General features: G+C 42.7%; 1 protein-coding gene and 1 long non-coding RNA gene across 3 annotated transcripts; both read left to right on the top strand.

The window, feature by feature from the left end:
* The first annotated feature begins 8,687 nt into the window (after positions 1-8,687).
* On the top strand, positions 8,688-10,085 carry LOC124665228 (protein app1-like). The gene has a single exon (XM_047202649.1). The coding sequence runs from the start codon at positions 8,798-8,800 to the stop codon at positions 9,947-9,949; it is 1,152 nt and encodes a 383-aa protein (XP_047058605.1). The 5' UTR covers positions 8,688-8,797; the 3' UTR covers positions 9,950-10,085.
* Positions 10,086-11,174: 1,089 nt separating this feature from the next.
* Positions 11,175-14,449, top strand: LOC124666897. 2 transcript variants are annotated; one of them, XR_006991078.1, is made up of 2 exons: positions 11,175-11,388; positions 12,901-14,449. It is a non-coding gene; the product is annotated as an uncharacterized LOC124666897 (long non-coding RNA). The 2 variants fall into 2 exon arrangements; XR_006991077.1 differs by having other exon boundaries at positions 11,175-11,429.
* Positions 14,450-17,521: the final 3,072 nt, after the last annotated feature.

The raw sequence follows: 17,521 nt of genomic DNA, 5'->3' as shown, positions 1-17,521 counted from the left end.
GTACTTTGTCGTAATGCCCTGATTAAATCTCATATTAGTCATCGTGATATGTATGTGCATTGTTATGCCCTCTCTATTTATCAATTGCCCAACTGTAATTTGTTCACCCAACATGCTATTTCTTATTGGAGAGACACCACTAGTGAACTGTGGACCCCTGTCCATTCTTTTACATCTGAAATACAATCTACTGCAAACTCTGTTCTCTACTGTTCTTTGCAAACAAACATCATTTTCCACACCATACATTTAATCCTTTGTTTACAGCAAGCCGGTGAGATTGACAACCTCACTGTTAAGTTGGGGCAAAGTATTTTGATTGTGTTGTGCAGGTTCCACGTTGGCGCCGGAATCCCTGGTGTTGCGCCGCACTACACTCCTTCACCAACAACCTTCACGTGGCCCTTGACTCCTACTGGTTCGATAACCTTGGTTTCTTACTGAGGGAAAACTTGCTGCTGTACGCATCACACCTTCCTCTTGGGGTTCCCAACGGACGTGTGCTTCACGCGTTATCACGCCGCCATCGCGAAGACAAGTTTCGGGGGACAGAAGTCTCTGTTCCGGCACGCCGCCGGGACGGGGAATTGCCCCCGGAAGTCATCTCCATCGACACCATCGCCATCTTCATCGTTGTTGCTGTCTCCCATGATGAGGAGGGAGTAGTTCTCCCCCGAGGCTGTGGGCTCTACCGGTAGCTATGTGGTTCATCTCTCTCTCCCATGGTGTGATCTTTATGTGATCATGAGCTTTGTATCACTATTAATCTATGTGCTACCCTAGTGATGTTATTAAATTAGTTTATTCCTCCTCCATGATGTAAAGAGGACAATGTGTGCATCATGTAGTACTTGGCATAGGCTATGATTGTAATCTTTTGTGGATTATGAAGTTAACTATTACTATGATAGTATTGATGTGATCTATTCCCCCTTTCATAGCTATTGTTGACAGTGTGTACGCTATGTTAGTACTCGGTCTAAATTGCAACGGTATTATCTTGGATTATGATTTGATGAGGATATCCCTATGAGTGGTGTTTGTCAAGTACTTGATGAACTTTGAGTGGAGCTTTTGTAGCCGCTACGTGATGATTAGTGATTCCAATAGGAAAGTAATTCAGAGTAGCACAAGTGAAGAGAAGTTATCTAATTGTTCAATTATGTGATCATTGTTGAGAGTGTCCACTAGTGAAAGTATGATCCCTAGGCCTTGTTTCTAAGCATTGAAACACCGTTTCCAACAAGTTCTGCTACATGTTTGCTCGGTGCCATTTTTATTTCAGATTGCAATTACTACTTATAATCATCCATATTACTTGTATTTCACTATCTCTTCGCCGAACTAGTGCACCTATACATCTGACAAGTGTATTAGGTGTGTTGGGGACACAAGAGACTTCTTGTATCTTAATTGCGGGGTTGCTTGAGAGGGATATCTTTGACCTCTACCTCCCTGAGTTCGATAAACCTTGGGTGATTCACTTAAGGGAAACTTGCTGCTGTTCTACAAACCTCTGCTCTTGGAGGCCCAACACTGTCTACAGGAATAGAAGCGTGCGTAGACATCAGTCCTCCCCTTATCTATGGGTAGACCGACTCAGGCATTTGTTCTCACCTATAGCATTAAGGTAGACTGTTCTGAATAACCATGTGCCCTGTCCTATACACCATAGATAGACCGATCCGGACAACCCTTACAATCCTTCATAGACCTTTAATAAGTCTGCCCTCTCCTGTATCTAATGGTAGACCGTGACGGACCACATGTCCCCACCTTTACCAAAGATAGACCGATACAGGCAACCCTTATCACTAGTCCGTTGGCATGCGAGAGGGAAAAGATACAGTTGACTTCCCCAAAGCCATTATAGATCTTATGGTTAACGCGATATGTACGGCGCTAGAATCACTGGACGGCATTGGTGATTAGTCCTAGATGAATAGAACCCTTTCAATGGAACCTCCACCAATCAATACATACATGGTTCCATTGCCCACCACATCGTCATATTCATAATTGTAAAATAATATTTGTCTTTTTATGCAAGAGTGATAAGTATAGTACTTTGCATATAGTTTGATAAAAATAATCAAATGACATGAGCAAGCGATGAACTTGCCTTTCTTGACTACAAGATTATGCAGGCAGAAGCTTCGATACGTGAGAACTCAAAATTCTGAAATACCATCATTGTCTGGTAAGGACAATGTTTAAAGAACTGGCAAAGATGTTATAATGCATAGTATGAGATGCAATCGTCCCGAGCATAACTTAACCTTGATGATTTAAGATGGATGAGTTGTAAAGATTACTTTAGGGTGTGTTGCACTTTTAGGATGGTTCTCAAACAAGGTTCTTATTAGGGTTGATGATCTTATAGTATAAACAAGTGATATAATGCATCATAACAATCATTCACACAATGGAATAGTGGTTGCATAACAAATCAAGAGTAGTTGTCAATTTTAAGTTCTACAGGACATGGTTGATGATTATTTATATTATGCTTCAAAAGAATAACTTTTGAAGAACATGTTGATTAAGAAATAGTGAGTATTTCAAATAAGAACTATGGCTTCTATGGTTGGATTGACATTTGTACTTCAAAAGAATAACTTTTGAAGAACCTGTTAATAAGAACAAGAACTACTTTAAATAGGAGCTATGACTTCTAGGTTTACTATTAGAGATTAGTTGGTTTTTAGTTGGAATGGGTCTATATGCAGCAAGTCTTGGTAGGTTTATTACTATGGTTTCTCCGAGACATCATATCAAAGGATGGTTATCCAGATGGTTCCATAAACTAGCTATTAGGGTTTACTATGGTTTCACATTTGCTTCACTAAGTAACCTCTAATGGTTCCTAAGCATGAATTACTCCTCTTAGGTTGAACCTATGAGTAAGGTGTAGATCATATGATCACATGTTATAAACCCCTAGGGTTTTAGAGTTGAAAACAACTTAGGGTTTTCACATAATATAATAGGTTAAGGTCTTTACTCATATTAGAACTAGGTTTCCAAGTTGTGATACAATTCGTAAAGTAATAATTGGTAATATAGTTGGAATTATTATTAACTTTGAAATGGAAATAATAATGGATTTAACATTATGTTATTTTAAAAGACTTAATGAAATATGATAAATACTATTAGGGTTTAGGGTTTTTAAATAATAGTTGAAGTAATGATCAATTAGGGTTTTCCTATGATTAAACATAACCATAAAGAAACAATTGTTGTATTATATGAAATTTTAATAAAAAATAATATTTACTACTTTCTTTATGTGAAAATAATAGAAACAAGGAAATTATATTTTTTTAGTACTTAGGTCCTAATAGTTTAAGATTTAAAATTGGTCTTCTAAAATTTAGAAGAAAAACCTGTATTATTTTCTTTTATACTTTAAATGGTTTGTTGTTATTTATTTTGTTTAGGATTTTTCTTTTTTCAAAAATATTTATATTTGGAATTTTTTTATTATATCTTTCTTTTATTAAATATATATTTCCAAAAACATAAGCTATAAAGGCTAGTTGGGCGGAGCCCAACTGATCCAAATGGATCAGACCCAACCGACCAAGTCGGTGCTCTTGGGTCGGTCAACCCCGAACCGATCCACTCCTCTCTCTCTCGCCGCGTCCTTGCTCACATCGACGCGCACGCAGCCCTCCTGGCGATGCGCTGCCGCCGCGCCGCCGGCTGCCGCCCCGACCATCACCAACCGCTTCCGGCGCCGCCATACGCCGACGAGACTCCGCCATCCTCTCCTCTATCGAACCCCTACCGGCGCCCCTCTCTTCGCTCATGCATGCGCGCACGCTCCCGTGACGCCCCTGGCTCCGCCGTGCCGCCCTTTCCTGGCCGCCTCATGCCTGCTCCGGCGCCGGCACGAGAGGGCTTTGGTCCTCCTTGACCTGCTCTTCAACTCCCTTTCTTTGATTTGATTTTTGTGCTCCCCTTGGTTCGCCCCCAACCCTACTGTGGCGCCAGCTCCTCTTCAACCCTGGCAGATGTTGGTCGCCGCTGCTGTCCGGTGAGGCTTCGCCCTCACCTGCCGCCTCTACTACTGTTACTCGACACTGACTGGACGGCATTCCCTGCAACCCCAGCATCCTCCATCTACTGGTTGGTTTCCTTGGTGGTGAATTGGTGGTGGTGTGGCTGTGATGACATGGGGTGGTGCTACTCGTGGTGCTGTTGGTTCCTTGGTTGTGTACTGGTGATGCTGCCGTGTGGTGCTGTTGCGATTACTTCCTCCTCGACGTCGGCTGGACGGTTCCGTGGACGCAACCCCGGCGTCGGACTCTTCCTCTATTCGTCTACACCACTGTAAGCTATTCTTCTCTCTCCCTATCTCTCGGTATCCTCTATGGCTATGAATTTGTCGGCCAAGAACTTGCGGTTATTTGAACTGGTTGCTGTATGTCAATGGTGAGCATTATATGATACTACTGTTAGATAATCCAGTGCCTTGTGCTTGATCCAAGGCCTTAACTTGGATGAGTGGATCATCCCAACATGTGTAGCTATGTCTCTGATGATTTGTGCTTTATATTTATATTACTGTCCATGATTAGAGACTTGTGCTGCTGTCCTGGTTCATCCATTTGATGAACTGGATACACTAATTAAGCCGTGATGGTGTTACTGAATTATGTGGAAGGTTAACTTGTGAGCTTGCATTCTGATTCATGATGGCCTGGCTGCTGCTAGGGTACTACTCGGTTGGCCTGGGATTAACTTCTTGGACCCCAAAGCAAATCCCTAGAGCTTGTTATGTATTACTAGCTGCTTACAGAACTGGACAGTAACTCCTAGACCCTAAGTAACTTCATGAATTAAATTGATTAGTAACTGGCTCCTCTACCGGTTGCTATCTATCTGTGATGCCCCTGTTTGGATGAGTGATTCATCCAGGCATATGCACTGATGGTATTACTTTTTACTGAAAGGATGCATTATTTACTTGATGCTTGACTTGGCAATTTACTTGATATGAACAAAGCTATACTTGATCCAGCCAATGACGCAAAGGCTGAGGCACAACTTTGATAAGAACAGGTACTATGATGTGCCTTTCTTCACTCTGTGATGAGATTAGCATAGCACCACTATGCAAGATCTGAGAGGAATAATCCTTCAAATCCTCCTAGGCAAGGTCTAGTTGAAGGGTAGATGGATTTGACTACTTTTATATTATTCCCTTTTTATCTTCCCCTTTTGGTGAATATGCAAAGGCTAAGAACAGATACTCCTAGCTTGTATTTCTGGTGAGATTCTACCTGCTGCTCTCTGTAGCTTGGTAGCTGGTTCTTGTTGGTTTTGAACTAAACTGCATCTTGTGGTATGCCTCCTCCTCCTGGCTGCTTGATTTGCTTCCTGGTGGTTTGATGATCCATGGACATCTAATGGTGGTCTTGAGTTGATTTATTGGAGTGGTGAACTCTAGATAGTGTAGAGATTGATAGATGAGTTGTTGGTTGCTTTTAGCAGATACAAGCAAAGGGTGGTGCGGCTGATTGCTTATGGAGATATTTGGTTCAGCTGGTTGTCTACTGCCTGGCTTTTATATTGTTAGACTGTTGGATGTGGTATCAACAACACACCAGATTGCATGTATGTGTGAGCTGCTTGCAGCTGCTTACATGTGGCCCCAGTTGATGGTACAAGTTACCAAGCTAGTACTTCTCCCCTTTGCAAGACACAGCTGAGATGGATAATGATCACTATTTTCCTTTCTTTTTGTGTGCTGCCAAGTGGAATCTACTCAAGTGACATAGTTATGTGTGGCTATACTAACAGATCAAGTGTGGTTCAATATGAATTAAGGCTTTGCTTAATTACCAGTGGCTTATTAATATTTGGTTAGGATCATATTGACTTTTCCATGTCAATAATGATCCATTTAAATGGATTTGTGGCTTCTAAATAGGAACTTGATTAGATTAGAGGGAAAATAAAGATGTTGCCTTCTGTTACCATTCCAATTGACTAGAACTTGTTGCATAATGTCCCTGGTTGCCTATTTGATGCCCAAATTTATCATTGTTGCCTCCAATGATACCATCTAGTCCCTAAGTTCCAACTGTTGCCGAAGATGAATAATTCCCTCTAGTCACTTTTGGGAATTAGGACTGGTTCCTAATTTCCATTAATTGAGTTCCAATATTATAATGCCTCATTATATGATGGCAACATTATAACCATAACCCAATATTTTCTGGTTTTTGTTTTGTTTCTCTTATTGCAGGAAAAGAATAATAAGAAGATCAAGATTTAGTTTAGGTTTTTATTTTTCGTTCTTTTGTAGTACAATTCCTTTTTGTAACTTGGAATTTTGTTTCTCTATAAGAGACTTGTAAATATTGGATGGTAAAGGTTGTAATAAAGTTTAATTCATTTATTTGTTTTGAATTTTTAATTTGTATTTGATCTCATATACTTTATGTGATAAAATTATTGGGAAATTCAAATTCTTATTTGAATTTTTTTTATTCAAATTTGAATCTCTATTATCCATATTTGAAATGAATTCAAATTGTTTCCCCCAAAACCAAATAGTTCAACAAAGGTCATGCCGAAATTTATCACACTCACGTCGATGAGCTAACTCAATTCCATCGACATGAGAGAAACCTCGATCACTTTGTGTTTTAGATGAATGCAAGAAAATTCCCCGGATTTTCTATGCATGAATGCAATGCACACTCTAGTGTTCTCTCTTTTTCTTGCCTCTAAACCTGGGATATTACAATGTACAAGAAGGAGAACAGTCACAACTTCACACTCTTGTACTGGTGGGATGAGGTGAAAGTCCATGAAAAACTGGAGTAGGTACGCAGATGAGGGAAAAGGCAAAGAAGATGAAAGCATACAAAATCAGATGGATCGCGAGAAGCGTTCGACGGGAACCAAAGCTGCAAAGGCAAAAAGGAAAGGGCGAGCAGACGATGACCATACACTATGGGTACACTCTCTCATGATGATATCCAGTTATATCATGATACACACACTACGAGCATCGTCGCAAAAAAAGATGGCCGAGGTCCAGCTCCGGCTCTCGAAAGAGAAACTTGAGATTGAAAGAGAAAAGAGAGAATGAAATTGTCGAGCACCTACAACGAACTACTTATGGCAGACACCTCTCACATGGACGACTTCGAGAGGACAGAACACCGGAGGGCACTGAAATATTTTAGTGACCTACTTTTTGGAGAAAGCCAAAGTAGTGAATGATAGTATGTTTTTCGAGAGAGCATTTTGTTTTTCTTTTCAAAGTGCATTATGTAGAGATGATGAAGCTCGTGAGAATTACCAAAAGCGTGTTCTTTACTGCAACATACACCTAATCAGCTAGAAGAAGATTGGGAGCAATTGTGGCAATTACCTCTTAGCCTTTCCTAGCGCTGATAACATGAGCTGCCAAATCTCTCTCTCCACTTCATCATCATCCTTGCATGTCCCCTGCCTCCACCGCCCTTCCCGCCGAACAACGACCCCCTCCCCTCTTCTCCCTCACCATGCCCCATCCGCTCCTTCCTCCACTTCTTCTACTACTTCTCCTTGCCCTCGCCCCTCGCGAGTTCCCGAAGGTTCGACGACCCCTTACTCTTCCTTGTCGCCTCCTCCGCCCCCATTCCCTCATCCGCCGGCCCGTCCCCACCGGCCGCCGCACGCCTGAGGCTCGTCCGCCGCGGGCACGCCGCCCATATGAGCAGGCGCTTCCGGGGACTTGCAGGCTCCGCCGCCGTGGACGGGGGTCGGGGAGGGCTCGAGCGGTCCGGGTCGCGCCGTGGACTAGGGTCAGGGAGGGGTCGCGCCGCGGACGAGCGTCGGGGAGGGGTCGCGCCGTCGACTGGGGTCGGGGAGAGGTCGCCCTCGTCGGAGAAGATTTGGGATGAGTACGAGCTGGTGTGGTAAGCTGTGCTGAGACAGAGGAGCAAGGGTAGGTAGGTGGGTGGATCGGTCGATCGTTTCGGGTCGTTGCCAGGCACCTCGCGATGTAGAAGTGAGCGCGCTTGCCACAAGTTTAGGTTCCGACTAAGCCTTCAGCGATGCGGGTATCAGCGCTAACCACGTAATTAGATTTGCTTGATTTATTTTATTTCGCCTAAGCGTCAAAATAAGAGTCTCCCAGTGTATATGCCCTTATACAATTTGCTAAATGGTGTGTCTATGTCTCAGTTGACTGAGATTTTCTTAAGTCTCAGTCAACTCAGAAAAGTGTAACTGCAGTTCAAAGAAAAGTGCGGCTCAGTCCAGTTACACATTTCTGGTAGAAAAGTACAATTGCACTTTTTAAATCGAAAAGTGCAACTCAAATACTTTTTTGTAAGTGACTTAGACTCAAGAAAATCTCAGTTGATTTGAGACATAGCAAAACCGTTTGCTAAAACCCCGCGGAAAGGAAGCACAATCTTGGGAGACGGAAGGGACGAATGAAACCGGAGGAGATATTCCAAGTGTACCGGCCATGGCAAACAAAGCAAAGCAAAGGCGCGCCGAGGTGCACGTCCTGGCGTAGAAAGCAACCCCCGATCGAGTGCACGCAGGATCAGATGCCATGCCCGTCCCCGCCGATGATCCCCCCCCCTTTGGTGCTACCTCTGCAATTGCTCCCCTATAAATCCAAGAATCCAAGCACGTCGCAGCCCCGTGAAACCAACCAAACACACATTGCCATCGATCGATCCACCAACTCGCCGGTGCAATCTTGTTTCGTTTGATCACGCTCCGAGCTGCCTCAGAGTGTAAACAACCGCCACGCGTGCAGTCGACATCGCCGGCCATGGCGGACGACGACCAGAGCCAGCAGCCGCCGCGGTACTGGTTCCCGTACTGGAGCGGCGTCCCCCAGCCGCCGCCACCGTCCCGCCCATCCCGGCCCCCGGTCCGCCCGCAGCTGTCCAGGCGTCTGTCCCCGCCGTCGCCGGCCGCAGCGCCGTCCTCGCCACGGCGGCCGTCCCCGTCTCAGAACCGCCAGCAGCCGACTACCACCACCGCGCCGACGAGAGGCGCCGTTCCTCCTTGTCCTCCGCAGAGTCAGGTGCCCCGCCCGTCCCCGTCTCGATCCTCGCCGCTCGCGCCCATCAGAGAGCCGGCGCCGGCGCCTCCGTCCAACAACTCCAACGTCGGCGGAGCTGCCGCGCCGGAACCGGCCAAGCCGCCTGCTAAGCCGGTAGTTCTGCTTCTGCCAGCTTTTCCTGAGGCTTCTCCTAGGCAGAAGGACGCCGCCGTCGTCCTCCCGCTGGTGAAGCCCATCGCGCAAATGCAACAGCCTGCTGCTTCTGAGATCAAGGCGCACGGCGGCCACGGCAAGGCCGTAGATAAAGAACACAAGCCGCATCATCAGAAGGAAGAGAAAGAGGATAAGAAGGACGAGCACAAAAGCAAAGACAAGGAGAAAGAAAAGGATCACAAAGAGAAGAAAGATGAAACCAGGAAGGAGAAGGAGGTAAAGGACAAGGAGAAGAAGCACCATGCCGGCGAGGACGGCAAACACAAGGAGGCCAAGGCCGAGCACGGGAAGCTGCACAGGGAGATCAAGGCGGGCGTGGCCGACATGGTGCACAAGGCCTCCGGCTCCGGGCACGCGGCGGGGCCAGGGACTAGCGTAATCACGCTGGCCGGGGAGAACAAGGGCGCGTCCATGAAAGTGGGCGGCGGCAAGAGCAAGAACGGTGGCGAGTGGCACGACCATGGCTATCGGCTTGACGGAGGTAGCGGCAGCGACGGGAAGAAGGCGGCCGGCAAGCCCGGGATGATGACGGCGCTGATAAACAGCAACGTGCAGGTGATCAACAACTCGCTGCTGCTGCAGAGTTCCTGCAACGGCGGGGACCCTGGCGTTCACCTCAAGCTCTCCGCCAAGTCCGCCAGCAAGGAGAAGCAGAAGCATGCCCCCGGCGGTGACAAGGTTGCAGCTGCTGGAAAGAAGTGATCGCCACCGGCGGCGCATGTGAAGTCCTTCATATCATGGTATATTGGAAGTATATACTATATGGGCAGAGATGTAAATATCCAAATAAAAATGCAATGTGCATTACTGTGACACGGTGAGACCTAACCGCTCCAAATCTGTCTATGAAAACTGTGGTACGGCGACCCGTCCCGGGAATCTGAATCTTTAGTGATCAAACATCCTATAAATTACTACTCGTACTACGAAAATCATATAATGACACATGGCATTGTTAGCCGACCTGCATTATAAGCGAAGAAAGACACCAACTAATAAACCCATTCACATGATTTTAAAACATAGATTACACTCACTCTAAATGATTCCAGTACCTAAATTATCCCGATTGCTAAAAAGTGCTTGGATGCTCCCGGTCAAACCGAGCACTCGTTTCTGGGCCATTGGATTCTTTTTGGATGGATCGATCGCGAACCGCGTCGAGCAAGGAAGTCGGACCAAAGAGCACCTGCGCTTTGTCAATTCTCACCTGGGCCCTACATGGCACAAGTCATTTAGCGAGCGGTTTTAGGCCCTCCACAGCGTATGACATATCGGTGCCCAAACTCGTTTTTCAGGCATCGGGCGTCGATTCCCTCCGTTGTACAGCCGGTGCCCCAAAAGAAATTCAGGGAATCGGATCAACTTCGTGCTCCGATGCCTCAACATGCCAGGGATTAAAATACTAGTACTTTGATGCCTCAACGTAGCAGCGCTGAGGAAAACTAAAGGAGAAAAGGACGTTCTGTGGGTCATGCATTTGTTTTCAGGCATCGATGTAGCTACCGAACGCTGTGTGGGTTGGAGCCTGAACATTTTCTCTGGGCATCGATGAGGAGGTGGCAAACTTTATACGCTTTGGGCATCGACTACATTGTGGAAGGCCTTACTCCTGCACCCGTCTCTCTAGCTGAAGCCGTTCCCCATTTCTCCTCTCCCCTTCTTGCTCTCATTCTCATCGCTCTAGGGTTTCGAGATTGTGGGGGGCGATTGGCGGAGGTCGGCCATGGCCGTTTTGCTCGTCGCCGGAGGGCGAGCGCGCGCAGGAGGAAGGCTGGCTCGGCGGTGAAGGGTGGGCCGCACGGCGCACGGCAGTGCGGCGTGCCCTTCGTCGAGGAGCGAGATTTCCGGTCGGGCGACGGAGGCGATTTCGGTGGCGGAGGCCGACCGCGACGGTTCTGCTCGTCAATGGAGGGCGAGAGCGCGGGGGAGGAAGGCTCGCTCGACGGTGAAGGGTGAGCCGCGCGGTGGAGCTGCGTGATCTGCCGTCGGGCTGGGAGGTTTCCGATCGGGCGGAGAGCTCTAGGCGTAGATCGCGCGACGGTGGGAAGCAACACAACGGGCTAGATCTAGTTGCATGCGTCGTTCTGCTGTGAGGTGACGGGAGTTCTCTGAAGATTCTAGCGACAACAGTTACAGGGGTATCTCCGGTGCTAATCTCCTTCAATCACGTGCTATTCTGGTGTGTTGAAGAGCAATTCATGGCCATATACGCATTAATTTCTGTCCGAATTTATCTGCTGTGTCTATGTCCCGTTCGGCTGTGTGTCCATGGTCCCCATAGCGCTGGTTTAAACTACAGTGAAGTACATCTCCTGCAATGTTTTCATGGTGTTATGCTATGAATGATTTCATTTGGCGTTTAGCATATGACGTTACTGAAGTTATAGGATGGCTAATGGGGAAGTAGAACACATATACCAGTAGGGATTTCCCAGGTTTTAACTGCTTAGTAGCAAGGCATTTTAACTAGCAGGGTTGCTAGCGGGCCGAATTTTTCACTAGTCATGCACTAATTCTACTTTAGTTTTGTGCTCACGAGGAAGATTTGGGGTCGCCGATTGCCACCACAATTAGTAGCAATTTGAACTAGTTCATGTGTGACTGCTTTGTAATTTTCCAATGGACTGACAATTTCAACTAGTTCAAATGTTTCTGCTTCGAAACATGTTTAAGTTGGTTTCATGTATAAAGTTAAGTTGGCTTTCTGAACACGTTTAAACTGTTTCCCGAATAAAAGCTCTGTCAACATGCTTAAGTTGCTTTCGTGTCTGCAATTAAGTTGCCTGCTGAACATGATTAAGTCGTTTTCATGGATACAATTAATTTGGCTTTATGAACATGTTTAAATTGTTTTTTGAATAAAAGCTCTGTCAACATGTTTAAGTTGCTTTCATGTTAACAATTAAGTTGCCTACTGAACATGATTAAGTTGGTTTTCAATCATACAACTATTTTTTTCATATATCTGTCAGCATGCTTAAGTTTCTTTCATATATACATTTAAGTTGCTTCTGAACATTTTTAAGTTGGTTTCCTTCGTACAATTCTTTTTTCCATTCTCTCTTGACATGGTAAAGTTAGTAGTTGGTTTCATGGATACGATTAATTTGGCTACTAAACATGCTTAAGTTGGTTTTGTCAATAGAACTATTTTTTCAAAGCTCTGTCAACATGCTTAAGTTGCTTTCATGTCTATAATTAAGTTGGCTATTGAACATGCTTAAGTTGGTTTCCTCCCTACAACAACTTTTTCATATATCTGTCAACATGCTTAGGTTGCTTTCATGTATACATTTAAGTTGGCTTTAGAACATGCTTAAGTTGCTTTCATGTATACATGTAAGTTGGCTTCAGAACATGCTTAAGTTGGTTTCTTTCATACAACTCTTTTTCCTAATGTTTGTCGGCTTGGTAAAGTTGGTTTCACGGATACAATTGGTTTGGCTACTAAACATGCTTAAGTTGACTTCCTGAATACACCTTAATATGTATTCTTCTTCATACAAGTTGGCTTCTCCAATTTTCCTTATTTCCACCTTTGTGTGTATTTCATCACGCCACCCTTATCTGATTAAGTTAAGTTATCCAACATGCTTAAGTTGATTATATTTATTGGGTTAACTAAGTTCCTACTTCTTCCTTTTTGGCAGCATGCTATAATGAATAAGGAGACAGACAAGCATTCCCGACTGCGGCTACCATTGTCCCAGTCCAAACAGATGTTCCTAGCGCATTTAGGAAGACTACCATTGTCCCAACTGCAAATTTGGCACCAAAAACTGCTCCTGCACGACCCTTTAAGGTGGTGTTTTGTTACTGTACTTTCACTTTAACCTGTCTAATTCTAATTCAACTAGTAAGTAATACATGCTGGATAAGCAACCTAAAAAAACAAAAAAATGTCAGTTTATCTTGCAATTATAAGAAGGTATCTACATTTTGTAGCAATGCAATTTCATTTTTTTATCTGCCATGCAACTACTTTCAGACTTCTCTTCTCTGGTCACTTGAAAATGGTTTTCATTGTTGAATAATGGAAGACACCTAAATTGCAATCTGATCTAATGTATGTTGCAAGTTCATAATAACCAAGTTGGTTTCCCAAGGAAGCATAAGTTGCATTTTACTTTTTCAAATAATTCGGCTACTGAAACTATGCAAGTTGAATTCACTACTACCATACTTAAGTTGTTTCATCACCATGCTTAAGTTGCCTAAAAAATAACACCCAACTTGGATTCAGCAACATGATCAAGTGGAGTAGTGAATAATACCCCGAGTTGAATTAACTAGCGTACTAAAGTTCTTGTCATAACCATACTTAAGTTGGCTCAGTAAAGACCCAAGTTGATTTAAGAATCTTGCTAAAGTTGGATTTTCACAGTACCCTAGTTTTTTTCCCCGTCATTTCTAGCAAAATGTAAAAGTTTAGGTACATATGCAAGTCCTGGTTTTGAGTATGTTATTCACTTTAGATATGCCCAGAGATAACATTAACATCAGAGTTGAATAATGGGAGACACCTAAATTGTAACACTTCCTCCAGTTCATATTAGTTGACTCAACGTGTTTGTTGATTAGATATATTTGTATCTAGACAAAGTTGAGTCAATTAATTTGGATCAGCGAGAGTATGTTTTAGTGTATGTTGCAGAGTCACACTAACCAAGTTGATTTTCCCAAGGAAGCCTAAGTTGCACTTTTTACTTCTCTAAAAGAATTATTTCTATGCAGAACATTTTCTTTTATAGGAACATGAAGGGGAGGATAACAGAGTTTACCTTTGAGATTCTTTTTATGCAGGATAGCATGTATTGGAGTTCTAACTTCTTCAGACAATTCCTGAGATCCAAGGAGGTCTGGAGGAGGAAGAAGGGCTGGAATTCTTCTTTCAGAAGAAGCATCTGGACAAGAGGGATGGTGAGAGAGAGGGGTGGTTGGGGGGCGGTACCCATCTGAGGTGGTAGATAAAGACAAGGTCTTTCTGTTTTTGCATCGTCTGTATTAAACTATTTTGTCTGGACACGACCTTTTTACCAATCGAGTGCTGGGCTGGACAACCTAGCATCCGGATGCTAGACCGGACAAACGAGCACCCTGATGCTGGGTTTGGCAAACTAGCACCCGGGTGCTGGGTCGGGCAAACCAGCACCGGATGCTGCCTAGCCACGTCCTAAATTATAGTGATGGTTACCCTTATTTACATGTTCTGGAAATTGTAAAAACAAGAGTAGTGGATTGTAACTTGTTCTAGACAAAGAACTTGCACACAACAAAAAAAAACACATCAAAATGAGTCTACATAGTCATCACCTTTCATCGAACCTAATACAAGGGATAAAGTTGATTATCGACATTCTCTCCAAAGTATTGCAATTGCATAAACATGCAAGTTCATATTTTTCATATGCCAAACCTTACAAAGATGATACCCCCCCCCCCCGTCCCAAAATGTAAGGCTCCTAAGAATTAGTCAAAAGTCAACATTTTCAAAAGTTTAACCAAATTTATACACAAAAATATGAACATTTACAATACTGAATCAATATCAATAGATTTACCAGAAAGTATATTTTCTTAATATGTTCATTCGATACTACAGATGTAAATATGTTTACCTAAATATTTAGTCAAAGATAGTAAGATTTGACTTTTGACTAATCCTTAGACGCCTTACATTTTGGAACGGAGGGAGTACATATGTCGTAACTCGATTACTTTTCATTAAGGCAAGTTAACTCATTGAGCTAGATAGGTCGAACAAACATATCTACAATGATGGAACTAGCAACAAAAAAACAAAATAAAAATAGAGAAACAAAAAGAAGCAAACTAGAAGCAAAAAAAATAAAACCACCATCACGCAATAGTCCATTACCAAAAAAGGTAATGTAAATAAATATAAAAAACTAAACACCAAGATAAAAACATAAATCCATGGGATACATATATAACCAACAAATAAATAAAATAGTTAGATACCAAAACCATCTAAAAGTACCCAAAATATAAAAAAACATAAAAAATCTGGCAACTCCAAGTATTGATACCCGAGGCCTACATGTAAAGCCGAGGCTAGTCAAGATCCCACCATTATTCGCCCCATAGTCAAATTGTGAATGTTCGAACATAAACATTTTCACTATCTTAACTATAAAGCGACAACATCACCAAGGAGGATAGCAAGAATTGGGGAAAAAAGTTCAAATGATGGCGAAAATATAAAAAGCCAATAACTGTTTAGAATACCTGGAAATATAAAATGTTAGTTGTTTTGGTTTCTTATTGAAACAAGTAACATAAATTTCCACTCAAACTTAACTGAGGTCCGATTGAAAAATTAGAAAAATTGTAGAAAACACAATTAATATTTGAATCGAGCTTGAGTTTATGTTACTAAAATATATTATGGGCATCGGCCAAAGACATATAGTTAGTGCAAACTGAATTATTTTTAAATGATTACTTAAAAGTGTGAACACATTGTTACTTACAATTTTGTTTTATGTTACACTCAAGTTCATCAAAGCAGACATACCATATAAACTTTAATAGTGTTGTGTTCTACCATTAGAGCAACATGCGGCATAAATTATGAAAGAGATGAAGTATCGTAGCATATTCTTTCATGTCATAATACAAATGATCAAAAGAACCCTACCATTTTGTTATTGTTACATAGGTTCGTGGTGATGATAAAAATGGAAACCTATTATGATGAAAACAAATACATTATTTTTGTAGACCGCGTTCTAATTTCTACTCCTGTTTAAGTGTTCATTCTCAATTAATAATTATCTTTATAAATAGTCTAAAAGTTAGATCAAGGTTTTAGATCCAAATTTCGGTACATTGACATATTAACTTTGATATTATATTTGAAGTTAGTCTTTCGTTATAATCAATTTTAGATATTATTTTTGTCAGTACATTGTAAATTAAGCGATAAATCAACATGCATAATTTTTTACCTTAATGTTTATGTTACAGTGATGCAACGAAGAGTGCAAAAAATATTATTCAACTTTAAAACCCTAACTCTATTAAGAAAGGATGATGGGGCGATCGCTCACGATGCCCTCTCATTCAAAACCTTCTCGCTTAAAAGAGCATGCATTGTTATGCATCCTAAGGCTCTTTGGCGACCATGCCTAGCCACCTACCTCTACACCGTAACCTATGATACCCCTAAAAGAATGGATTCTTCCATTGCGACCTCCAAAAGCTTGTGATTTAATAAGTCTAATTTTTTCATGCCAAACTTTTATACTTAATGATATTTTTTCTTCTTCTAATGTTTTATATTAATTTCATGATATTCTATGTCAAATCCTTATTTTCAAATATAACTAGCGGGGTGAATGTGATCACTCATTATATAAAAAAATGTAATTTGCATTCATCTCTCATCTCATGCACAACATTAAAAATACATTTTCTCATTAATGTGAAACTATGTTTTTCTGGTCATACAAGGATTCATTTTTTGTTTTCATTTCCGATGCTTAAGGAAATGTCTTATTACGACATATTTCAGTCTAAAACTGGTCAAATAAAATGTATCGGCTTTGGGTGCATATACTGTATGCCCATTAGCATATTATATTGTATGTTTGGTTGTCCATTGATCCTTGAGATATTTACATAACTTGGTAAAGTGAATGAAACTAGCATACTTAACGAGATTTCTAAACTGCGATATTACTCGTAGGTGTAACTAAATAGAAAACTCTAGAGCTTTGAAATTTTAACAATTACTACTTTTGTCCTCGAATCCCCTCCTCCATCGGCACTAGTTGCAGTACCTGTTAGAATATTAGGCAATTTCCGAGTGAATTTAATTACCGAAAGCAGAAGCACTAGCATACACATCAGACTAAGCAAATGCATCAGATTTGAACATGAAACAAGTAGTCGTGCAAGATAAGAGAGGAAAACACGTACATCGTGACCGGGAAGGTCGCACCGGCAACACCACCATGACCATCGTTGATGTCGACCATGGTGTAGTCGGATTTGTTGAGGAAGCAGTCGAACCGACGAAGAAGAAAACGAACAGCAGCGAGCAGTCGCGCCGAGACGCTACCCAAAAACCTTAGTGTCGAGCAGGAGGAACGAACGGGCCCAATACCGGTTTGTAAGGGCTCAAATGCCCAATGCTATCGGAGCAACGCTAGCAGATCTCGTAAATTCGGGGTGTTAAACGCACGAGTACAAGGCACCGCGATTTCCGCATGCGCGACGGTGCCTTCTTTTTACAGTTCTGCTATA

The sequence above is a fragment of the Lolium rigidum genome, chromosome 6 (genome assembly GCF_022539505.1).
Source record: "Lolium rigidum isolate FL_2022 chromosome 6, APGP_CSIRO_Lrig_0.1, whole genome shotgun sequence".
In the NCBI taxonomy this organism is placed as follows: Eukaryota; Viridiplantae; Streptophyta; class Magnoliopsida; order Poales; family Poaceae; genus Lolium; species Lolium rigidum.
Note: the sequence above shows the minus strand (reverse complement) of the source record. Positions and strands in the feature narration are given on the sequence as shown.

Coding starts and splice junctions, on each gene's coding strand:
- LOC124665228 (XM_047202649.1), top strand. CDS start 8,798: ATGGCGGACGACGACCAGAGCCAGCAGCCGCCGCGGTACTGGTTCCCG.